Genomic DNA, 26,163 nt, shown 5'->3' on the forward strand with positions numbered 1-26,163 from the left:
TTCATGCATGAAAATGCCAAAGCAAAAAGTGGCATATTCATTGTACATGTACATTAGGCCACAGCAACTAAATTTTATGGATGACATCCTCCGCAGACTCCAAATCTAATGTGAGCAGGCAAAAAAAAAAGGTGGGCTGAAAAAAACAAGGTTCCTACAATGTACATTTCAAAATTTTGACTCAATCACTGTACAAATGGTTTTGATTCAGTGGGAACATCACATATACACAGCCTACATCACATAGCATCAAAGTAAGGAACAAAACATTAAATCAGAGTCTTTTCTTGTCTTCTCTCTTCATACTATCTGCCATCCACCTTCCGGCATGGCAACAGACATCTTTGCCCATTTTTGGCATGTTAACCACTGTCAGAGGGCAACATCAGACGAAAATTAATGCACACGCTGATGTCATCCATAAAAATTACTTGCTGTGGCCTTATGAAAGCACCTTTAGTTCTCTGTCCCCTCCCACTCTAAAACAGCTTCTCCATTAGCCTTTAGCTGCTTAATGCAAAGAGCCGGATTTCTGTTTGCAATAATAATACAGTTTTTACTCATCTAAATTGGCACAGCATCACAAAGAAGAAAATTTTGGGTATGTACATTGGTTTCAACCTCATAACAAACTTACCACATTAAATGGTAGGCTCGATATTCAAGTATGAAGTTAGTAATGATGTTAAACATAAAAGAATAAGTTGCTTGAAGTCACATTGGAAACAACATACTGCTTTTACATTGCTGTTAAAACCTAATATTAAGCAGGAGCTATTTGAAGCACTTTTCGTGGGTTGTACATAAATGATATTAATATTTCTACTAAGTAAAATTTGATTTTGTGATCAGCATATCCATTCCTTTACATTTCACTGTGCTCAGCTTTACTTTACCTTCTATATCAGTTGTAATATAAGTCCTGTTTATAAAAAGATTTTCCAATGTGCCAGCTTACCAGGGCACATCCTTGACTATCCTGTGTTTTTTTTTACAATTCTTAGTATAAATAGAACAACTGTACATTGCATGTAAGCCAGGTATCTTATGTATTATTACATCATTGTGAACCCTGGCTTTTTATTTTTGAGAAAATTCTCTCTGAATCTATTGATGAAAACATTACATACATACACTTAGCCTGTAGAAGAACTGCACTTTACAAGACACTTGTACCCGGCAGTCAAAATCTCACAAGAAATTTTCAAGAAAACATATACAAAGGCAGAGAGTGGATCGTTCCATTTCATTGCAATGGGGTGGATTTTTTCTCATTAGCCAACAGTGTTTTTCTGAGCCTAACACTATTGAGTATGAAAGATCAACAGAATTATCAATAATAATTTTCTTCTTTATTTAATTTTTTTTAAAGGAAAAACATTAACAGCACAATATTTTTTTGAAGAAGATTCATTGGTGAATTGTCCAGTATTGGTCAGTGTAACAGCTAGGTGTATGCTGGATGAAACCATTCCTCAAGCAGGGGTGGCAAGGTCATCTTCCTACAGTATCCTTGGTCCTGGTTTGCACCTTATTTTCCCAAGAACAAAACACGCTCCCCCGTGATGTAAAGTGGCAGTGTCCAGAGAGCTGTTTTCCCCATGGTTTGTGTGGTGTTAGCTCCAGGACGGGTCGTACTGTGTCCAGTCCGCGGGGGGTGACAGGTGCACCCGTCGACCTTTGAACATGAAGCTGACAATGCCATGGTAACCTGCCCTTGGAACACCAGCCTACAAACAAACAAACAAATAAACAAAGAAATAAATAATTAGTTTATATTGAGGTTTTGGTGTGTAATGCTAAAGAGCAGTAATATCAGATAAAGGTATGACATTATATATTATTATGCAGCAAAATACTAGTAACAGGTCTTTTAAAAGGAAAGATCAATTGTTTTGAGACAAAGCAGTAAAGACTTCAAACCTCATATTTTCACATTTAAGGAGTTAGAATATCACAGTCCTAAAAAGACCCTAAATTTGATGCAAGATTGCCCCCCAAAACAGAACTCATTTTGTGCTCAATTTTTTTACGATGTATCCTCTCATTTTGCACAACATTCTGAAGGGCTTAGAAGTTAGATACCTCCTGTACAAATTTTATTTCTAAACAACAAGTTGACCTGGAAAAACAACATTGTACATACTTTTGACGAAATATTTATACAGAAACACACAACAAAAGTTCAGCTATACTGGGGAGCTTTCGAGACGCACTCAACTTCTTCTTCAACCCAAGTAAGATCTCGTCTTGGAGTTCTCTTGTCACGTGACTTGATGTGATAATCACGTAACAAGAGACAGTCATATACAGGTTTGAGGTAGTGACGCCCCCTGTCCTTGTTTAAGGTACTGCATTGCCAACGGATCTGGATTGTACTTCCTAGTCAGTCACAAAACTACCCTTTTGTGACCTGAAATTAAAAAGAACTCACCTTCAAATCATCCATGATGCCCAACTGTTTAGCGAAACCCTTGAACTCTTCTTTGGTCTTGTACTGAACTCTAACAACATTGTGTTCAGCGTGTTGGTTGGCGATGACTTCTTTAACAGTTAGTTGTGGTGATCTGTATACTTCACTAATGAATCTTCTATCATAGTTGTCCTGGAAGAGAAGATGGCAAGAATATTCTGAATAGTTTCATCAGGCTGGTAAGACACTGAGTAAAGAGACTCTTTTTACACAATCAAGTCTTTTATTCAGCCAACGTTTCGGTGACTGTCTGTCACCTTCCTCAGGGCAGTTCTGACTGGTTCACATTGCATTGCAGCACAGATGTCACTGCTACACTTGGTTGTGTAAAAAAGAGTCTCTTTACTCAAGAATATTCTCATTTTTATTTTCAGATTTATACAACATTTAGCGCTTAGAGTCATCAGTTTGAAAAGTAAGGTAACAACAAACGTTTACATACATTGCAGGATGATCAGTCTACTGAGGAAGACCAGAGTGATTGGTCGAAAGCTCTAGGTGAGAACTTCTTTGTGTTGGATCAAAGGTTTTAACTCTAAACATGTAACTACCAAAACAGATGAACTTTCATGATAGAATGATGCGTGTTGTGTACAAACCTTTAGGAGGTAGGAAAGGTCGGTATGAGTAAAATCAAAAGGCTTGGTGTTCAGCTTGATGAACTTCAGATGTTTGTCAAAGTATTGGCCCCTGTGGGTAAAAAAAGACACAATGTTTAATATTGGGATGTTCCAAATGTTTTACAGACAATATCATCTGATGATGGCTGAAAATCTACAGGCTAATGGCTGTAAACTGTATAGAAATGTAGATTCATAGAGTGTCTCTTAGTCTTGTAACTTCTACACATTTTTTGAGGTTTATTGAGGAAAAACTCTCCTTTAGCTGCCCACCCGAGGGTGGCAGCTACTCTTCCAGGAGACGGAACATAAGACATAACAATACATCACATACAATTACATATACATTTACATTACATAGTATTTTAAAAGAAAACAAGTGTGTAACATCATATGTGCTCTACTTATTCATGTCCCTCATGTGTTTTAGTAGGCCTTGTTTGAACTTCTCATGTGATGACATTTACTGTTCCGATAACAGTCAAAACTTGCCAGCAAACCACTTTTAGTCATATGCCAATTTTATTAAGTTTTTACCGGTAGTCACTCTGGTCTGGAGCAACCACCCACAGTCACCAGCATTTTAAGCTACAGACAAGCTTGATTCCAGTACTAGTGATACTTAGTGATTAGGTACTTAGTGATTAGGTCCATTTTTGCAGTCACAATCCTAGTCACCCACTATTTTTCTCAGTCTCTTGTGTAGTTGTTGAAAGTAGTTGGATACACCAACTTTGTATTGGTTACAAAATTAATGTAATAGAATGGAAAGCCCGTAGAGAACTAAGGACACTTACAGTGTTTTTGTACTTCAAAGGGTTAAAAGGTTATACAGAAGAAAGGAAACTTACTTGCTGACCCCCACCCTGCCGAATGTGCTGGTCCTGCAGATTTCCGGCCGTATACAGGCCCGGTCCTTCCGCTGGTCAGGGTGCCTCATCCAGTCATCCCAGAAACTAAACACAACACAAGGGATATTCATTCAATGCAATTTCATGGAGGGAGACAAAAAATATTCTGGATGAGGAAATCTGATATTGACATTTACTGCCATTTCTTAACACATTTTTGTCATCATTTCATACTTAAAGCCTTAGAAATACAATGTAGCTAAAAAGCTATGAGCAGAGTCTTTTTAATTTTTTTTGGTACTTTGGTACCCATAGATGGCTAGAACAACGCTGTGATACAAAACAAGCAACCATTTCTGTCAGTCACAGATATCAGTATGCTGTAGGATAGGGTTCATTCAACTTGCTACTTTAAAAGAATCACCAGAAAACTGACATTGAAAATCCAACTTTGCGGCCTTGACACCCACCCATCAACACACTCACTCACTATCCGGTGACAACTTAAACAAACAAACATAAAAACAAAACAAAAAGAAAAGAAAAACTCTTCAGAGATTTCAAAACACACCTGGCTGGCCACTTGGGCTCTAACTCATCCCAGATGTTTTTCAGCATCATCCAGCCCAGACCTGGGAAGAAGTCTGTTCTGTACAGCAAGTCTGAAAAATGTAACAACAGGAAACAATTTCAGCACCAAGGACAGTAGCAAGAGTCATAGTAGGTCTGGAAAAAAAACCTGGTGCACAGAGAATTCAGAATGATGTTCAACAAGCCTTGAAGTAAAATTATGTTGAATTTCAATGGGGTTTTTCATCTCATTGTAAGGTTTACATACACATGAAATCAAACACACATTCACATTCAGACACAGGCACACATACACACAGTTTTTAGAAGTAATATATAATATGTTCAAACTAAAAAAAATCTTGTAAAAACTATAAACAATGAGAGAGGTAACATTTGCAAAGCAAATGCATAATGTTTCCTTCCACATGGTCTAGACTAACAAACTACTTCTCTGTTTATTCTTATTCAAACACATTCACACAGGTACGTTGTGACCAGCCCCTCCAACTCTGCCCTGCTACATAATCAAATGTAACCCAACACCACAGGGCGCCTATTGCAGCACCAGTTACCATTATAGTGACAGACATCATTGACCTTATATGTTTGAAGAAGAAGAAGCAGAGCAAAAGCAATGTGTTCCATCTGCAAAGGTAAATCAGACCTTGTCTGTTGGTGTCTGTCATGTGTTCCTTTCCGTTGTCGTTCCAGGCAGAGACACACCAGAGAGAGGAGTCCTGCTGTAGCAGTGGGAGCGTGCTCAGGAAGTAGTCAAAGAAGTCAGGAGCTATGTCTAGATCATCTGGAAGAAAACAAAACATGGAGTCATGTTAGAAAAATATTCAAAATGAAAAGAATTTGGACAAAAATCAGTGGTTCTATTGAAATACTGTACTTTGTCAGAGCCTTACGGGTTTTAATAGTGAAAATTGAAACTTTCTGTCTACTACACCCTTTACAATGTACCTCTGCATTGCAAGCTGTTTTAACGTCACTTTTGATTAACTATTTGCAAATAAGCAAAACATTGTTCATGCCCTCCGATAGCTCAAGATTTAATATGCTTATTTTGTGGGATAAAGAATTTCAGAAGTAAGGTAATTAATAGCCTATTAATTACCTTATTTTTGAAATTCTTTATCCCACAAAATTGCGAGTCGTCTGTATTTCTATCTCCAATCTAGAAAAAAGTTTCTACGTGTTGAAAATGGATATTTCAAGACCCACATAGCCAATGAGTTCAGACATAGCTCTACATTTTCCTCATCTTTACTTCACTGAAATGCCATTTCAGGCAAGATATCCTTCTCACCTTCTACTATTAAGACACTTCCATATCCAAGCCCGTTGAAGACTTGGTTCAAGGCCCACTTGTAGTGGCGGGAGATCTTGTAGTAACCTTGTAACCTCTTATGGTTGGGAGGGACTGGGATGTCACTCAGGTCAGGTTGCTGGAGTGAGAAAGAAATAAATAAGGCATAAAACTAGAAAGGTAATATTTGCCAAGCAAATGCATAATGTTTACCTTTGCATGTGATCTACTCTGTCAATTCTTCCTTAAGGTAAACACATTCATTTTGTATATGGTGACAGGAGTCTAAATCCCTCCTGCTATAAAATTGCAACATTATGTAACCCAACACCAGTTACCATGGTGACAGACAGTCTGGTTCAGGTCATTGACCAGGTCAGATGGTCAGTGTTTGGAATGGAAGAAGAAGAAACAGAGCAAAAACTATGTTTTCCTTTGGTAAACATAACCATGTTTAATTTCAGCTCTTCCTTCTACATGCATGTACATGAAAATCTAAAAATTCAACCCTGACTAGTGGACAACCATCATGGGCTGTGGACAATAGATGTTTCCACCAATAAAAGATACTGGCCAAATATATTCTTGTAGAATAATATTTCGTCTCATTTGCTTCAACTTTAACCTATGGTTTGTAGGCAACTTCCTGCCCAACCATGGGTGTAGTAATACTATTGGTCACTAGGAGGCACTTTTGCACTACAACAGACTAGCTATAATACTGTAACAACATGTAATACTATATAATGTGCTATTTTGTCTCCCCTTACCTGTATATAATGTGCTATTTTGTCTCCCCATACCTGTATATAATGTGCTATTTTGTCTCCGTATGACTTGATGACAGTTGAAGTCTCCTGATGGCCACAGTCCTGACTCACTATGATGGGAAACTGGTGTTCATTTGGCCGGTGCCTAAAAAAACAACAGTACACATCACGTCAGGAAAAATATGTAACTGTGACAGTGGAAGATTACGCTTTCCCGCCACGTTTTATTCACTCCTGACATTATCTCGATTCCGGTAAGTCAGCACAGTGGATCGAAGATCAAAGAGAACGTTCAGCTCGAACGTTATCAAGTTTCAGGCTCCAAGTTTGACAGAAAATTTGTGGTGAGTTCCTTCTTTGTGTTGGAACAAAGCTACTTACAGCTACCAACACATTGAAGAAAAAAAAAGCAGCTTCTGGTTCTGAATCAACTAAAAAATGCTCATATTTTGCCCTCAATAGTTGAGGAAAGTCCCTTTCTTATTAGTTGTTACAGTTTTTCCATCTATCAATACAGTGGTTTGATTAAAAGTTCAAAATTCATGGTTTAAATATCAACCCAGCCTTTTGTATTGGCTTCATGGCTCCTATCGTACCATTTGGGGCTATAATAGAATGCCTAGACCTGTTTTTACTTTTTATTTTTCACCCTGTTGCTTCATAGTTTTTCTGAAAAAATCTGAGAACCAACAAATTAAATTGGTGTGGCCTTTGCAGGATGAATGTCAAAGATTACCAGGGACCAATGCTTTTGGATGGAATGAAAAGAAAACAGTCCAAAGCAACTGTTTTACCACAAAATCAATCTGAATAAATGCAGATTCAATCAACCCTCACACATCCCCAACATGGTTCAATCTATATGTAAACTAAGGGTTGACCAGTCCTGTGAGTATACAGTTTCCTAAAGCTAATTCTCTTAACATCCACAAAATTAATGGTCCCTATCAAATTCCCAGACAATGATTGAATTGTATTGCCTCGCGAGAAATAGTAATTGTTAAGGTAACTATACAAACAGGAAGCAAATACTATTCCCAAACCATACAAATCGCTTTAGCATGCTGGGCCATGCATGATGTTTAACACTTTTAGTATAAATGGAAGTAGTAATGACAGGCTTTTCAGTATACTCAAAGATTACGCTACAGATCTGTAATGTACGCGCAGAAGTTTTTGAACAAATCTGTCTATATCTGTGTAGCCGGTATAACCGCCTTTTGGCGTAACACACCAGCTTCGCAGGCACGCGGCGCGGCGGCAGCTGGCTACATTACACCGATCGACTTGTTACACCTAACCCTTGGACTTCTAACTCTAGACATTGTTTAAAGCTATCTAATGACAATGGCCCTACTGTACTTGGTGACAGCGAGTTCCACTCTGCAAAAGTTCTAGGAAAGAATGAATTCTTGAACACCTCAATCCTTGGTTGATAATTCTGGTACTTGAAGGCATGGCTATTTCTTTTTCTCTTCTAGGCTGGTATTAGGTACTTAGTAGTTGGGACGCCCATCAGTTTATTAGTACAGTTTATAAAATGTTGAATCTGTTACAATTGAAAATAGAACTCTAATGACTATATAGATTTTCAGAAAAAAAGAACAGTGAAGAAGGTGGCCAAGGACAGACCCAGATGGAGGAAAAAGTCTTGGCCTTATGTCAATGTCTCACAAGGTATGAAGAGGATAAGTTAAGTACAAGTAAGGCCACAGTAAGTAAATTTTATGGTTGTCATCCTCCGCAGACTCCAAATCTAATGTGATAGGGCAAAAAAAGGTGGCAAAAAAAAAAACAAGATTCCTACATTTTGACATCATAAACCTTGTTAAACAAGAAATGATACCAATATTGCGCTAAGTTTTAATACTGCCAACTATCACAACATCCATTGTAACTGAAAAATAAAAGTTTTTAATCATTGTACAAATGGTTTTGATTCAGTGGGAACATCACATATAAAAGGAATGAAATAAATCCCTGCATCAAAGTAATGTCAGCCATAGAAATAACTTGCTGTGGCCTAATCAAGTACAATGTAAGTAAGTACTTACTTGACCAACAGGTCGAGTGATCTTCTGACGGTTGGTCTGTTACAGGCGATGACCAGTACAGGAATGACCACATCGCCGGCAGGAGACTGTAGTCTGTGTGTGATGTGTGCAGAGTGGTTCACCCTCCCCCCTTGGTCCATCTGTACTCCAGCGTTACCGGTCCTATACCCTGGAAAAAAATTTAACCTCCATTAGGCCACACCAATTTATTTTCTTGGTTAACGGATTCGCCCGCTTCATTTTTTTCTGATTTGCAAATAAAAATAAAAATTCAGAATCAACTGCAAAGTGCTCATATTTTGCCCTGAACAGTTGAGAACAGTCATTTTCATCCTAGTTGTTACAGTTATTCCATCTTTAAATGCAATTATAGTATAATTGCAAAATTCATTGTTCAAATTTTGAACCAGCCTGGTGTGTTGACTTCATGGCTCCTATCGTACCATTTTGGACCATAATAGGATGCCTAGGCCTGTTTTTATTTTTATTTTTTTTTGTCCGCCCGCTCCATTATTTTTCTAGAAAAATCCGTTAACCAAGAAATTAAATTGGTATGGCCTTAACAAGAAAGATACTTTCCTCATATCGCATCCAACTCCCATGTCTGCCTACAGACATGTAGGTCAATTTCTGTATACCTTGTTCCATAAGTAAGACCAAATCATCCATTGCTCACTATTATTTTAGGCTTAGATTAAAGATATCTAGAATCATAAATATATAGTTACGTGTAGTGTACAAACATATATAGTAACACAAGCATGAATCTAACAGGTGTGTGATGTCCGATTGCAGTGTTCTATTCTCATGGTTTCCATGCATTTTTCCATCTATAGCATGCGTTATTGGGTTTTCCACATGCCTTCATTTCGCTCTCCTTGATAAAATCTAGATGGCTTTACGTCCTAATGAATTAGACCTCAGGGATTGAAAAGTAATTTGTCTGTAACTCCTCTCCATTACAAACCTAAAAGTGAAGCATCCAAGGAGCCAATTTACAAAGAACAAGTAAAATCTGAGATTTTATACCTCAAGGCTTTTTATTGTATATTTTTATATGTTGCTTACAACAACAATTGTTGCGCGCAGCAGGACTAGGGTTTTAAACAAAGAATTTATCGAGACCGGACACCCCTCTGTGCAAGGGGTCACCTTCGTGGACGAGACCGACAATGCCTAATACACGCCAAAGGTCAACGGTCGCGACCACTTTCACGCTCAAAGGGGTGTTCTGGGGCCACCAAAAGGCACCATTTTCACGCCCGAAAACACATATACAATAAAAACAAAAGAACGTGCATTATCTGCAACCCAATAGCATAACATAAACCGAGTCTCAAATGAATCCGTACACCCAAACGCGAGAAACAGCTGCGAACATGAAAATCTAAATCTCTCACAAAACCCTTCCGCAGAAGGATGTCTCCTCCCCCGGAGGTAACTAGTCCTTTACCATGTGAAGTTGACTTACTGTTGAGCAGGTCTTTCTGTTTCTTGAGGTCCCTGAGCAGTGCCTCATTGTTGTTCATCTGACGCTGAACCTCAGACTGCAGAGCTTCCAGTTTCTTCAACAAATCGGAGGGGACCTGTTACAACATGCACCACATATGGGTGCTGGTTACAACATGCACAACCAAGTCTAGGCATCTGAGTCCTGTTACAACATGCACAACACCCCACATGGCCATCACCACGAGTGCTGTTACAACATGCACAACAAATTTAAACCTGGACACCAGTCCTGTTACAACATGCACAACAAAATCTGAATAACAGATGTAGTACTAGATAAAACCTGTTACAACATGCACAACAAATCTGGATACCAGTACAACATGCATAGTAGTAACATACTACATGTAGTGCGAGAAAACGAGATAAAACCTGTTACGACATAAATAAAATTTAAGCCCTGTTACAACATTCAAAATGCCATAGGTACTTAGTCATCACTATGGGTGCTAATAAATTATTAAAGATCTAGACATGAACAACAAAACTTAATACCAGTTGTGAAAGTTTTTTCAGGACTGAAACTGGAAACATCGCATTGAATTTCCCTAGTCTGTAACTTTTCAAATGGAAAATTCCCGTTTCACAGCGCACATTCTAGGGGTCAGGTACAGAAGGACAAGTGCAAGTTGCGCATTGACTCCAAAAAACATGACCACAGCAAGGGGTCTGTTATCCTTCTCGAACAATTCTGAAACTCACAACCCCTCCAAACACTATTTCTCGCTTATTGAGGGACAGATGTTGTTTTTCCCTTTGCTATAGCTTCATTCTAAAGACAAAAAGTTATATTTTCATTTTTTTGGCGAGATTTATAAAGGTTCTCTCGCCAAAAAACACCTCTATGCTGGTTGAAAGACAGCATAGGGGTCCAAATCACAGCATAGGGGGTCCAAATCACAGCCTAGGGGGTTCCTATGTTCAAATAGCCTACTAGTAGACTTAAGTGTGAACTATGGAACACCCACCTGTTGATCTGTGGACGGCCTGTGCACGACGAAGAAGGTGAGAATGTTCCACGCCAGGAAAACGATGGCACCCCATAGGACGATGCGACGGCGTTTGGTCATCGCAATCGCCTGTCAGCGAGACGGGAGAGAGCTGGGACGAGGCACTTGTTTTGTCACCTACGGTGTTGTCGCATGGTGGTTATCTGCAAAACAGAAGAGTAAAACATCAGATTCTGTAACACATACTGGTACGTCCTACATGTATACAAAGAGCTGAACCTCTGTTAAAGAACATGCAAATTCTGTAAAAAGATTCAATTAGACAGGAGAGACTGGGACGAGGCACTTTTAGTCATCTACAGTGTTGTTGCATGGTGGTGCCTGCAAAACAGAAGAGTAAAACATCAGATTCTGTAACACATACCGGTACGTCCTACATGTATGCAAAGAACCTCTGTGCAAGACTATGCAAATTCTGTAAAAACAAAACTCAATTAGATGGGAGAGACTTTCCGACGAGGCACTTTTAGTCACCTATGGTGTTGTTGCATAGTGGTGCCTGCAAAATAGAAGAGTAAAACGTCAGATTCCGTAACAAAATGTAGTCTATGTACATGTATGGTCGTATGGAGGTGACGGAGTCGCGGCATATGCAGGAATTGGCACAGGAGGTCTTACCAACTACACAACTACAACACCGACTTCAGAAGTCTTGGCGAGAAGTCCAGAGAACTTGTCTGCACATGCGAAAAGACACATCTCATATTCGGAGCTCAACACGTCCTTATGCAAAGATCCGGGCCTCTGTGCAAGTCCAAATTCTGTAAAAAATTCAATTAACAGTAACGGATCCAGATTTTTACCAAAATTACCACCGTCAAAGTCATGAATTTCTAGATCTAACTTAAAAAAATCAGTCTAGCTAACTGCAAAACAGAAGGACAAAGCATCAGATTCTGTAACACATACGTCCTACATGTACATGTTCATGTATGCAAAGAGCTGGGAATGCAATGAACAGATAAAGATTTTTTACCAAAAGTGCCACTCTCAAAGCCATAAACATGAATGGCTAGATCTAATCTAGAAAAACCAGTCTATATATACTAACAAACTGAAAAAATTATGTCCCAACAGATGCAATACGTTTTCCAAACGACACACAGTACCAGTTGCCTGCTGGAGTGAAGTGAGGCGACCACAGCAAGCATCCGACTGGAAATATATTCCAGACAAAGTCCGTTTCCCTTGGCATTACATTTGGTGAATCGCCTGGCATCTAAATTCTATCCAGCGTACAATAGATCAAAGCACTTCTTCCAACATGGGCGTGAAAAGTAATTCGGACTTAATTACGACTCTCAAAGAGCGCCCTTCGCACAGCACTTTTAGTCCTTCCAGACAACACATGATAACGCTTCTGGTACTGATTCAGACCTTTAAAGCTTGCATGGCAACAGACTTGGTTCAGTTGGCTTCCAACTGCTTTTGAACTTGTTTGTTGAAGGCTGCCACATTCTACAGACAATGTCGGGGGGAAAATTGCCAGTCATGCTCAAAAGTGGGCAGTAATCACGGGAAGTGCTTGGAATAGTAATGCATTGCCACATGTTGCTGTGGACCGTATTTGCCTATAGTACCAGGTAATGTACTCCCGGTATACATGCCCGTAGCCAGGGGGGGGTATGGGGGGTTTCAAGATTTTTCTTCAAAAGATGGACTGAATTGTATCACCAGCAGGGCTGGAATCGTAGGAAAACTGCTCACTTTGTCATTGAATAAAAAGTTATCTCTTATTTTTCTTTTAAATCCTCTCGAAAACACAGGAAATGCAATTTCAGAGGGTTCATTCCTATGAACCTGCATAGGGCTCGCTGGTCCTTCAAGCAGTGGGAAGAACCCCCCATTCAAAATCCTGGCTACGGGCATGGTATACATGTACGAGGGCCTGCAAGGGGGGGGGGGTCCTGACAATGTTCTACGCTGAATTCGGAAACCTCTCGATTATAAGCTTTACGATAAATTCTAAGTGGCTACAACGCGCATTACGTAGAATTAAAACGGCGAATATGCTCTACGCAAAATGCGAAGAGCGGTCCGTCTACGCTCTACGTAGAATTAAAACGGCCGATCACGCTCTATGGAAAAGGGCTTGCGTGCCCCCATGTACATCTTGCAAGTACAATGTAGATGCATTACATCTACATATGCACATAGACCCTTACAAGTATGTTAACATGGCACCGGTAATACACCAAACTTACCGAATTAGACATACCAAATTTTCAGCCCAAATCTTTGCAGACATGATGACTACTTCTTAATCTTCTGGGGAATTTCTGAATGGCTGGTTGGTAATTTGGTAGAACTAATCAATTTGTGTGTCGGACCCAGAGTTTAGTTTCCGTGTCATCTACCAATGCAGATGAAATGTCACGCATGCAGGTGAAACATATGGGATTGCAGTTACCAGGCTATTGAATGCAGGAAACATGTCCTTCCGGATACAGTGTATATTCCGCAGGTTATTTCAATTTCCTCTGGGCAGGACCTTTCTTCTAATTCCAATTTCTGGTGCTGACAGTGTGCGAGGTTTGGCAAAGAAAGTTTGGCACAGTCTCATCTGTATGGTGACTTTCTGCACCTTTGCATGAGAAAATGTCAGGGGTGACTTGAGGTAACAAGAGCTAAGGCCACACCAATTTAATTTGTTGGTTCTCGGATTCGCCTCTTCGTTTTTTTCTGATTTGCAAAAAAAAAAAAAATTGATTCTGGTCCTGAATCAACTGAAAAATGCTCATGTTTTGCCCCCCAACAGTTGAGGAAAGTCCTTTTCTTCCTAGTTGTTACAGTTTTCCATCTATCATTGCAGTGGTTTGATTAAAAGTTCAAAATTCAATGTTTAAATTTTAACCCAGCCTTTTGTGTTGACTTCATGGCTCATTTTGTAGCATTTAAGCCTATAATAGCATGCCTAGACCTGCTTTTATTTTTATTTTTTTTCGCCCTGTCGCTTCATATTTTTTCTGAAAAAATCCGAGAACCAACAAATTAAATTGGTGTGGCCTAAGGTATCCAAAAGTTTTAACAGTTGCCAGTCTGCTCCTAAACAGGCCTTGAAATTAACTTTTCCTCCTATTGTTCCAGCACTGTCCCGAAAATAAATTTCAATTGTCCCTTTCAAGTGAGGATGTCCCAACCTGCTTTCGGGAAGTACTGTAAGAAACAGGAGGAGCCAGTCACCCGCGGATCCAGAGGGGGGCGCACCCGGCGCGCGCCCCCCCGTTCGACCGGGCCAAAAAAATTTAGACGACTGGCCAAACACAAAATCGCAGAAAAAAACATAACACAAAGAATAGAAAGGAAGCCTATGGTTACGACCAGTTCTTCCCGGATACGTCACGGACTGTAGAAGTACATGGCCGGGGCGATGGAGCGCCGCGCACGTGTTAATAATCCAGATTTTACACTATTAGCGGGCACGCCCCACCACGCCTAGGCTCGATTATTGTTTACTTGTTAACACACTACTGTGAATCCCTAACCTTTGTGCCTCCCATCCATCGTCGATATTAACACGACGTTGCAGTAAAACAAGACTCGGACGCACGGTAAGAAAATGTACTAGGTCACTCACGTCCCGAGTGCAAAGACGCCCGGTACTCGTAGGTCATGCCGACGGGATAGTTCGCCAGCCAGCCGCCGATCTCAGTGGAACCCCGGCCGAAAATAAATACCCCCGTAAGAGTAAACACAATTCTAAGAGGGTTGGTAAGATTTAAAATGGTCTGCAAGCCGTGAACGTTCTTGGTCGTCGTAACGTAACATGAATATAACATGGTAGTTGTGCCTCAACTGATGGCCAGTTCTAATGCACTTTCGGCTTTCACAGAAATCTTTAAGTTTAACAAAGATTACATCCATGTAATGCATGCCATTACAAAGGTTCAGTTGACCGAAATAGTTTCATTTCGTATCACGAAATCTCTTTAAATCCTAAGAAATGCTGCAGGAAAATCAATTTGGAGCGGGACTATACCAGCAAGCGGTACGAAGTGAAAATGCGGGGTATATGTACACGGCACGGTTTGCTACAATATTTGGGCCTTTGAAATCTTTTGCCGCCCGCCCGGTGGGCGGGGCCAATGCCTGTGCTGAGGGCGTGACGCCGCTTTGTCTGATCAGAACGTGCCGTCGTCTTGGCAACACGTGGGAACGTCCCAGCGACGAGAAGCTTTCCACCTTTGATTTTGTGACATAAGCAGTAGTTTACGAGATATTTTTTAAAACCTTTTCGCTCGTTCCCGTTCAGAATAGTAAGCCCCATGCCAGTAGCCCCTCGTTCTTGTTTTGGTAAATTGGTTTGCATCAAATTTTAAATTCGGTAGCACAGGTTCACTCCTCTGCAATCGAATTGTTTATAAACTAGCTACGCCGAGCTAACTTTTCCGTGGTCCGGCCAGGTTACAGCAGGCAAGGTGGCCCCATTCAATGTGTGTCTTCCGCTGACACCCGGCGCTCCAGAATTTAGTATTGTCCTAAAAATTTGGTGAACTCTTGAAAATGGTAAACACGTGCGCAGCGCTCCGTCGCCACGGCCGTTACTTCACATGTTGTCACATTATTGTTATCCGTTAGTGTATTTGAGTGCTGCGATGTTGTGACCGCGCGTTCCCCGCGATCGGAAAATGATGTAAGTGATCCGGTCTATAAAGAGGCGGCATTTCCTTTTGTATTTGGTTCTTTTTTTTTCGCTAACTTAGATGCATCGCGAACTCTTTATTTGCCCCGTTCCGTGAAATTTAGTCGTCCAAAACATAGATGCATTTTCAATATTCTATTTTTTCAGTCGTAAAATGTACCGACAGGCACATGAATGTACTGAAAACATCAGTATTAGTTCGTTGGTTATTTGCTCAGAAATGACTCTAAAATACACCAGAGAGACTCTCAATTTTAAAATTTTTCTGGGGGAGGCCCCCCAAACCCCCCCAACGAGAGGGGGCTTCCCCCCTCTCGTGCTCTCCCCCCGCGCCTTCGGCCACGTCAGGTGGTGCGCCCCCCGTTCACAAATTTCTGGATCCGCGGATGCCAGTAGAAACAGATAAAACCCCTTCTGGTCCTGGGCCGGGGTTCGAACCTACGACCTAACCCGAGCACCAGTTCAGACTCCGACGCTCTAACCACTCAGCTAAAAGGTCTAGACCCATCAGCCAAGTCAGTTGGTAGCACCTATAACCCCCCCCCCCCACACTGTTACAGTATTGTACGACTTCAACTTGAAGTCAACTTTATTTTGCTTATGTTCACTCCCCAGGCCCACTATAATTGCAGAGTAGACAGGAAATTTTGGGGGACTTTTCTTGGATCCAACAGCTGGGACATGTACTTGATAAACAGAAGAAGGGCTGACATTTTGATGTTGATTATTTTTATATTGTCCCAAAAATGTCCCAAAGTGTCTTTTTAGTTGTCCCAGTCTAAATTTTAGCCATTGGACCACCTTTAATTTTGAGCCCTGCTAAGGCCTATGAAAAAATGTTGTGTTGCCAGTAATTTTTTCAAAACTGAATCAGGAATTGAAAGAATTAGGGTCTTTTGTCATTAGACTTTGGCAATCTCTAGTGATCCAACTCATACAGTTTAACAAAGTAGAACTTGCATAATAAATGAATAAATAAATAGACACTTATATTTTCAATACCAATGTTTTACCGGGGTATCACTCAGGAGTCAGATCATGGAGCTAGAAAAGGTTGATCGGCAAAAAAAATTTGTCCCTTGTACAGGTCCAAACAAAAAAGTCTAGGGTCGGCAGTTTTTTTCTAGGGTTGGTCGGGAAACGGGAAACACAAAATTTTTTCCTAGGCCTATATCGTAACAGAATCCCAATTCCATATCGAGTAAGCTTAATTACTGTTTATCATTGTACAGTCATTATGATAATGAAATACATATCAGTTTTTATTGTGCTCTCTTTAACGAGTAATTTTTGTAATTAAAAGAATGTTTAGTCGTAATGATTTCCATCAAACTCTAATAAACGAGTCTATAAACAATAATTAGTCTATAAATTGAAGAGATGTGATGGAAAATATCACAAATTTTCTTCAAACTTTGAGCTGTTTGCAGTTATAATGGATGAAAGATAGCAGTCGTTTTGCTGAGTCATTTCTAATGGAGCCTTTGAGAATCATGGATGGGTTTTTCATTGGATGGTGTCAAGTGTTTTGGCACTAAGATGCTCCCTTTACTTGCCAATAGATGGTGTGGGGATGGTAATGTCAAAGTCAAAACCATTAGAGCACATCCCTATAAAACGACATGGATTTTGGCAGTGCCCCCAGCCAAGTTGAAAAAGGCATGTCTATCTGTAGGGACGACTCAGTGACAAATTTTCGTGCTTTGCGAAAAAAAGAAGACAAATATTCAGGCAAGAAGAAATTCATTTTCATGATGAGAGCCAAATTGCAAGCTACTATGAAGGTTTAAATGACTAGTAAAGGTATAAATATACATTTGTAAGAACGTGAGCATGATATGAACTCTAAAGCGAGTAAAAGTAGTTTGCAAGGGGATGGGGGGTGTTTTTGTGCTTGTTTAGTTGGATCTTAATACTAGTAATCTTCTTAATACCAATGGCTTTGATTAAAAAGTCAAATGATTAGATTTTGATTTATAGAATACTGGGTTCTTCTACATGTTCCAACAGCAGAAGGCGTTGGAAGATTCCATTGCTGCATGGGGGTACAGAGTATTGGAACACTTCACATTTTGGTCATGGGTGAATAGGAACAATCCATTTTGTGCGGGAGTGGGGATAGGTCAAATTTTTGGCAGGGGGGTTGTGGTGAAGCCATTTGCTGCATTTGAATGACAAAGCAAAATTTCCTTCCAACCTGGAACTTCTTTTCCAAGTTTGAACAGAAATCCTACAGATGAGACAGTGCTATGCTGTACTATCCATCACAGTGCTGTCAAGTTCAATTTGTGTGGAAATCCCTGATATAAAATAGCTCTAGGGCACGCCTGGCAGCAGAGAAACCAGACTGATTGGGTTAGGGGGTGGGGGGCAGGGGTGACTTCAACGACATGCTGGTAGGGGTTGTGGGGTGGGCTGGCATGAACTACAAAAATAAACATCGTCCTAGCCCAGGGTCACTGGTAGAGAGGTACACGGGGCACATGTACGACTTTGCAAAGACCTGGGGGAAAATGCGTAATTCTGAAGCAGACAGTCAAGGGAGAATTATAGGTGTCAAAACACTCAAAGTAGACAAAAAGGGCATGCTTTACAATGTTGAAATACAACAAAAAGCCTCGCATAATTTCAATTTAATGTGAGAAAAAGTTTCAGGACATGTTAGCTGAAAGAATATCTAGTGTAAACCTTCTTCCAAGCCTCCAGGATGCTGCGTATCCCTCAACATACATAAAACATGCTTGCAATTGTCTTCTTTCACCATGCTGTCAGTAAGAACTCCTGCAGCACAGATAGATGGTTTTCCTGCTCCTGTACTTGACCCTACCTTCCCTTCGGAATATTTCACATTCTGACATGGAGTGTCGGCACACTTAGTGTATCCAGTGTAACAAACTGCTTGCTGTAGGACAGGCTTAGGCCTAGATCACTGCATGCTTCTGATTTTATTTCGTATTAAATTTTTTCCCTGTTGCCTAACCCCATAAGATATACAAATTTGATGCCCAAAGGCCACATGTACATGTACCTTAGCAGATTGATGGTTGAAGGGCTCAAAACTGTGTTGTAACTTGTATACGATGCAAATCCTCTTCCTGGTTAATGTATTAAACTATTCGTGAGCAAGATGAGTATAGAAATTTTGTTGAAAGAATTGAAAATTTGTTTTGTATGATTTTCCTTTTTTTAGCTTGTATGTGCAAATACAAATGTATACATGTACAAATGTATGTGCGCATGACATGTGCATTGCCCTTACAATGTTACATGTAGCCCAAGAAGTGAAACAGTAGGTTTTTCTGCTCTTTTTTTTCTCTCTTCTCTTTTTCTTTTCAGTTGCCTCAGATTACTGTAATACACAGTCATATTTCTCCAGTTTTCTCTCCAGCACAGTTTGTATGCGATAATCACACCATTCCCCACGGGCCCCTCCCAACCACCTTATCACTACATCTCCATTGTCTAGACCTCTGGGAGGGATGCCAGAAATAGAAGACAACTTCAGGATCATTTTTCACAAACCATGAACTACCTCGAGGCTTTAACGACAACCTCCATAAATATCCAACATAACCTCCCTAAGGTTACATGCATATCTGTATATTAAATACCTTTCGACAAGTCTTTGCCAAGTTTTAGAATCATGACAGAAAGATGATAGAGTGTGGTGATGAGAGTTTAGCAACTTCAGAGATAGTAATACTATTAGTATGCCAGCAGAGTGACTGTATAATGCACTATCTCAGAACATTTCCTGTGTAACCCACATTTGAACTATGGGAAGGATATACATGTACAACAGTACATAACAGCCTATACCAAGATCTCTCCAAGCAGAGGTAATGTAGGAATGATCGTTAGCTTTTTATATATGGCTGGGGTTTTTTTTTTTGTCGCTACCCCCACCAACCTACCAACTGCTACCTGGCTAATGGATACTGTCTTTCGACCAAAAGGGATCTGCTTGGAGATTATATACAAGAGCCATGAAATAAAATGAAGAACAAGACAGCTAGCACCTTGACAATACATATGTATCTCTACAAGTATTTCTATTTTAATGTACATAACTTTGACTTTACACAACATTGACTAAGATGGTTTTAGATCCTAACACTGTAATAGTATATCTACACTTTTTGGCTTATTTTGCATCTTTTCAAATAACCAAGGAAGCTATTTTTAAATTAGTTACCAAGAACTGCAATTTATGCATATTGTAATAGATTGACGTAAAGCAAAATGTCTGGCACAAAAGCCATTGCAACAGGATCAAAATAGTGAGGAAAGCTGCCTGCCCTACATATGTGTGAACCAAAACAGATGTCAAGACTGGGTGCAGACAGTAGCCTACATCAATAAACATTTCCTCCTGTTAAAACCTGTCAGCTTTGGTGCTGGAATGAGAAAACTAAATAATGAACCCTCAGAGGACCACTTTTTCCATTAGGCTAGCTCAGAAAGAATGACAGGGTGTACAACCTCCAAGATTGTCAAATATTTGGATGGCTGGACTGGACCACAGGTGCTTTAGTTTGATATGAAATTCTACTGAGGTACATTACATTGTACTAACATGAAAGTTATCTGTGTTGGTAGTTACATGTTTAAAGTTAAAACTTTTGGTCCAACACTAAAAATTCTCTCACCTAGAGCTTTCGACCAGTCACTCTGGTCTTCCTCAGTAGACTGACCCAGTGAAGCTTGTCACTTGGCTTCTTTGAAGTGTGACGTCAACAAGTTGGGTCATAACATTAGAATAAATACATTACATTGTAGTTATTCTAATTCCATAAAGAGATACCTACATGTAGTGGCTACTCATTGTCATTCAGCTATTATCCAGAACTGGAAATAAAACAACAGGAAAGTTACTTCTTTCGGAATAATTCAACAACTTTTTTCCAGCATCTTATAATTTATGTCTGGTAAAGACAAGCATGGGTACCACTGGCAGTTGCACTAGCACATGTACACCACATTTCTGCTAAGTGGATATCAGAAATCAAAAGCCATCAGTGACACCAAGACTCACACAGACCTCCTCTGGGATATTAATTAGATCACCCAGGTGTCAAATTAAGAACACTGAGGTATACCACAACAGTGTTGTGTCACTAATGAGGTCATATCAGGAAGGAGGGCCTGCATGGGGGGGTAGTGATTACGAATTACGTTAAAGTTTCAGAGCTGATTACCACTTTACGATTTGCGGCTAAATAATGTCCTATTACGAATTACGTTGATTTTTGCGGAGGCTGCCTACGAATTACGAAATCTAAAAAGGACTGATTACGCTTACGAAAAAGGGCATGCAGGCACTCAGGAAGATGTGAGGGAGGCATACCGGGAAAGGTTGCTGCAATTTTATTTTCACGTCGTAGCTCGTACTATAAGCATGTCGGCAGAACGTACTGCGCCTGCGTGAACCCACCATTTTTCAGGGTTTTCATTGGATTTTTGGTTAATGTTGTCTGTTGCAGATGATATTTTTTCCGACACAACATTTGGAAACTACAGACAGTGTGGACCTTATATGCGTGAATACAACCTTACATGAGACGTTCTGCCGAAGTGCTTGTATTATACCCATTCTTCTGGCAACTCTATTTTCCTTATGTTGGCAACGATCAAAATACTCAATCAAAACATTTTGACAGGACTTGGTAGTGAGATTGGCTCAATACAGGTTGGATTTCCCTGATGTTTTCCTACCTCCTAGGAGAGTAGGCGGCCTTCTTTGTCATTCCCCAGCTAAAACATACAAAGAGACATACAAAGAAAGTACACTTACTGTACTGTATGTCTTATTCTGAAGAGAAAGTCATTTGTTTAGTTTTGATTCACTGTATACATGAAGATGAATTCCTGCATGGTGGTAGACTGGACTGGATAGAATAAGAGGAGATGTTATGCCACAGCATATAAATTTTATGGATGACATCCTCCGCAGACTCCAAATCTAATGTGAGCGGGTGGAAAGACAAGGCGGACAAAAAAAACAAGATTCCTACATTTTCAAATTTTGACAAACCCCGTTAAACAAGAAATGATACCTATATTGTGCAAGTTTACTGCTAACTATTACAGCATCCATTTGTTACTGAAAAAATAAAACTTTTCAATCATTGTTTTGTAAATGACAAAACAATAAATCAGAGCCTTGTCTTGTCTCCTCTCTTCATAGTTATCTGCTATCCACGTTCTAGCATGGCAACAGACATCTTTGCCCATTTTCTGCATGTTGACCACTTTCAGAGGGCAACAAAATTTCTTGTTTTTTTCCCAAAATCAGATGAAAATTGATGTGTGCGTTGATGTCATCCATAAAAATTACTTGCTGTGGCCTTAGGAAGGCTTACTCAAGCCACCGAGGGAACAGAGAAAGAAATTCCAAGAGCTCTTCGGCTTGTGTTCTTCACTTCGGTAAACATCCTCAAAGGCTTTCAGGGTGTCCTGTATAAGCTGAAAAGCTCTTCACATTTCTTTGTTCCCTTGAGAAAGTCTTCCTAATGCCTGTTGTAACCAACAAGTGGGGGAGGGACTGTTTTATAAGGTATGTCTAGGTCAATACGATATCAGAGGGCCTGTCTGGGGGTAGTAAAGTAGGAACGAACTTGCCGTGCAACCTGGTGTAGGTACCTGGAAACCCCCATCACAGCTTCCCTGACAGATAGCAGGATGGACAGATGGTCCATATACAGGTTCATTGCACCGAGGGACTGATTGAAGTTTTTTTCTTCAAAGTGTATCATAAACCCCCTTCATAGGACACACTGTCTTAAAAAGCAGTTAATGAGAGACATAACCAAGGCATTGGGTTCATTTGTGAAGAGTGAATGCAGGTACATGTACTGTAAGTCATCTAACTTTGCAGAGACTTAATTTTGTGATATAAGAAGGAAATGAAGTGTTTTGAGTTCAAGGTGAAGTATATAGGAAAGATGTCTGCCAAAGACCAAGTACATATAAGTCATATAATTTTTTTAAACATAGTAGTTCAATGCAACTTCTCGGCATTGAACTAGAAAGATGAGGCTACTAGTACATTTATGTCAAGAGATGGCGGTGAACGTTTGATTTGAAAGCCTGTAGATTGTAGGTTGGTGGGAAACACTTGTCAGGGAGGGAATTCCAAACCTTGGCCGTACGGGGAAAGAAACTGTCACTGTAAAAAGATTTTGAACAAGGAATTTGGAATTCATGATACTAGTATTCAGGAATAATGATTTCATGGTGGAAAGGTAACTGCTAAAAACCACACATAAATGATGCAGCACATATACAACTATACAAATTGTATCGCAATTTACTGTACTGTACTTTAAAACAGGGGCTTGCCAGCAGGGACTACTGGTATTTTGTAAATCACTGATGTTGAGCTACTGTTCCAGTAGTGCTGTAACATGACCCTATACTCTTAACCCAATAGGGCTCATAGGGCCAAGTGATAAAACATGCACCCAGATATATGAGCTATAAAACGGAAAAAGACTCTTATTTGTTTTGTCTGCCAGCAAATCTAATTTGACTATTTTGATTTTTACCATGCTACATGTACATTTTCATATCATAATAAAATTGCAAACAGATGCACATGATCTCGTTTCTGAAAATAGTATCATTCTTTACGAATAATGAAATAAAAACTGTATGGAATCAAAATTTAATGTCTACTGTACTCTTCCTCATGCTACTGTTAGTTACAATAGTTCTTGACCATTCTAATAAAAATTCTTATCACATCCATAGCCGTGTGCTAGTATGAACTCACATGTCTATAACATTTACATTTACAATTCATTTCAACAAAGTCCTAAGCTACAATTACACCTACATAATTAAACCTACATGTACTGTATATGTACTCGTAATTCATGTTTGGGAATAGGTGCACTGGTGCACCCAAACCCAAAATTTAGTTGCACAAAAAATATTTTGGGTGCACCATATAAGATAAAATACATAGAATGTCGGCAAAATACATTATGTTTCATCTAAAGGAAAGTACTACAATGATACTTTTACTATAATTTTCTGACACTTAGATGTTAAGAATATGCTGCACAATACTATACATTTATCATCATTACATAGTAGGTAAACCTATGAAAATATTTGGGTGCAATGGTGCACCCACAGAAAGCAATTGGGTGCACAGCTCCAAATTTGGGTGCACATGCACACAGTATTTAGGGCCCTGTATAGTACATGTATATGGCTTTTTAGTGAGGAGGCTAAATGAGTACATACCCCAAGCCTTGCATCTGGCCTTGAAATGAAGCTGATTTATATTTTCTCCCTTCACCAACCTCCTTTACTGGATTGGAAGGTACAGATACTAATGGCCTGCCAGGGATATTTCAACTATTAGCCCTGACCCGCTGCCCTAGACACTGGGACACTGCATCAATTGTCAGACCATCCTTCTCCATCACTGATCATCTTACTAACACCAGTTTGTACGGTACAAGTGAAAGGAAAATCATTTTGATCATGCCCGTAGCCAGGGGCGGTTCGGGGAGTTCGGAAGAACCCCCCACAAGGCTCAAAGGTCCACTTTTTGGTCCACTTTTCATGTAAAGGTCCAAGATTTTTCTTGAAAAGATGGACTGGAATCGTAGAAAAACTGCTCCCATTGCCATTGAATAAAAATTTATCTATTTTTTCTTGGAAATCCTCTCAAAAACACACGAAATGCCATTTTAGAAGGTTCTTTTTTCAAAATTTTCCGGGGGAGCATGCCCCCGGAACCCCCTAGGAACCTCGCGCCTATGGCGCTCGAGGTCCCCTCTAGCAGTGGGAAGAACCCCCCCATTTAAAATCCTGGCTATGGGCATGTTGATGTACTAGTATAAAATCTCACTGAAAGGCTAATCTCCCACTGGTCCTGACAGTTAAGACAGACACTATGTACAGTATTTACAGGTTCATTGTGCTGGGGAAATTCCACTGGCAAAATGAACAATGGACCATGTCCTAAGCACTGCGACCTCTTCCAGTAGTGTGCATGTCGGGTGAGCGACAAGAGCGAAAAGTACCCATATGGCAAGGCAGCCCTGCACTACACCATACATGTACCAGCAATTGAAATATGTCATGATTTAGCCACTTTACCTTTGCATCTGTGTGATATAAAAGGTTTACAACATGTCCATGCCACACTCATAATATCTTCATTTTGTTGCTGCTCTCTAGTATGCTCCCTATTCTTTACTTTCATCATAAGACCATACTGCCTATCCAAAAGCTTTTTGCATATTACCTATGACGGCATGCCCATCACAGGTTGATACCTTCTGGCAGGCATCATAAACTATACCTGGCAGGGGATTTGGCTGCCAGCTGCCTACCCTACAACCCCCCTGCTAGGCCAGACTAATGGACTGTCCTTCAACCTTCACTGCTACTTTGGCAAAAACCAAATTAATTTGTTGGTTCTCGGATTTTTTCAGAAAAAAAAAAAATGAAGTGGCAGTGTGAAACAAAAATACATGGTAGCCCAAAACGTTACAAAAGGAGCCATGAAGTATACTTAGCTACATAGGCTGGTTTATACATTAATGATGAATTTTGGTTTATACAATGAATTTTGAACTTTTTATGAAACCTAGATATCGAATCATAATCATTGTTGCAAATTATACACTACACTTTTGACCTAATGTTTCTTGGGAAGATTGTCTATTAGAAAAGAATGTTTGTCTCAAACTAGTACATTGAATATACTTCTTGCTTTTTAACTGCAGTATGGACAGCTTTTTTGCAAGAATTTGTTTCTCGTGTAACTGTATATTGACAATCCCCACTAAGTAGCTGGTGTGTTATGCCAAAGGGCGGTTATACCGGCTATACTGATACAGAATAAGCATGTCACAGTCAAGGTTACTAAAAATCAATGAGAACACATCAGCAAGAGATCTAGAGATTGAAAGCTAGGCAATATTGGTATTGAGTTCTTGTCCAATACCAAGACATTAGGCCTTGTAACTTTTTACTCTACCTACTCAAAGCTGAAATACATGCATGCACTCTGGAGTAGTATGGGACTTCTAACCACCAAACCACTTTGAAATACTAGTATTTCTGGCCACTGGGAGAATCAGTGTTTTATGAGGGCATGTTTAAAAGCGCTTACCTTACCGTCTAAGTAGCTTAGCTACTGGCACGAGGAAAATGAGGTTAAAGCTTTGAAGTCCCTTGCTTTGGTCTTATATCTCGTAGGATCTGCAATACGTCCATTGCTGTTGGCCCAAGAGATCTAAACACAGACTTGTACATCTACTAGCAGGTGAAACTAGTCATTTCAAGGATCCCCAAGTGATTTGTAACAATCTGGGGAAGCA

General features: G+C 39.9%; 1 protein-coding gene across 2 annotated transcripts in view; it reads right to left on the reverse strand.

Moving 5' to 3' along the window:
• Positions 1–380: 380 nt before the first annotated feature.
• Positions 381–26,163, reverse strand: part of LOC109468727 (alpha-1,3-mannosyl-glycoprotein 2-beta-N-acetylglucosaminyltransferase-like) — a 55,487-nt gene continuing 29,704 nt past the window's right edge. The window contains exons 2-12 of one of the 2 annotated variants that reach the window (XM_019767048.1): positions 11,134–11,318; positions 10,125–10,218; positions 8,654–8,822; positions 6,633–6,744; positions 5,830–5,968; positions 5,182–5,319; positions 4,516–4,606; positions 3,945–4,049; positions 3,073–3,163; positions 2,435–2,605; positions 381–1,730 (exon numbers count right to left, since the gene is read on the reverse strand). In XM_019767048.1, coding sequence (XP_019622607.1) covers positions 1,617–1,730; positions 2,435–2,605; positions 3,073–3,163; positions 3,945–4,049; positions 4,516–4,606; positions 5,182–5,319; positions 5,830–5,968; positions 6,633–6,744; positions 8,654–8,822; positions 10,125–10,218; positions 11,134–11,235 — 1,326 coding nt within the window. In that variant the 5' untranslated portion in view covers positions 11,236–11,318 and the 3' untranslated portion in view covers positions 381–1,616. Of the gene's footprint in view, positions 1,731–2,434; positions 2,606–3,072; positions 3,164–3,944; positions 4,050–4,515; positions 4,607–5,181; positions 5,320–5,829; positions 5,969–6,632; positions 6,745–8,653; positions 8,823–10,124; positions 10,240–11,133; positions 11,319–26,163 lie in introns of both variants that reach the window. The other variant, XM_019767047.1, reaches the window with a different exon arrangement.

This window comes from Branchiostoma belcheri, unplaced genomic scaffold (genome assembly GCF_001625305.1).
Source record: "Branchiostoma belcheri isolate BF01 breed outbred unplaced genomic scaffold, Haploidv18h27 scaffold2, whole genome shotgun sequence".
NCBI classification, from domain to species: Eukaryota; Metazoa; Chordata; class Leptocardii; order Amphioxiformes; family Branchiostomatidae; genus Branchiostoma; species Branchiostoma belcheri.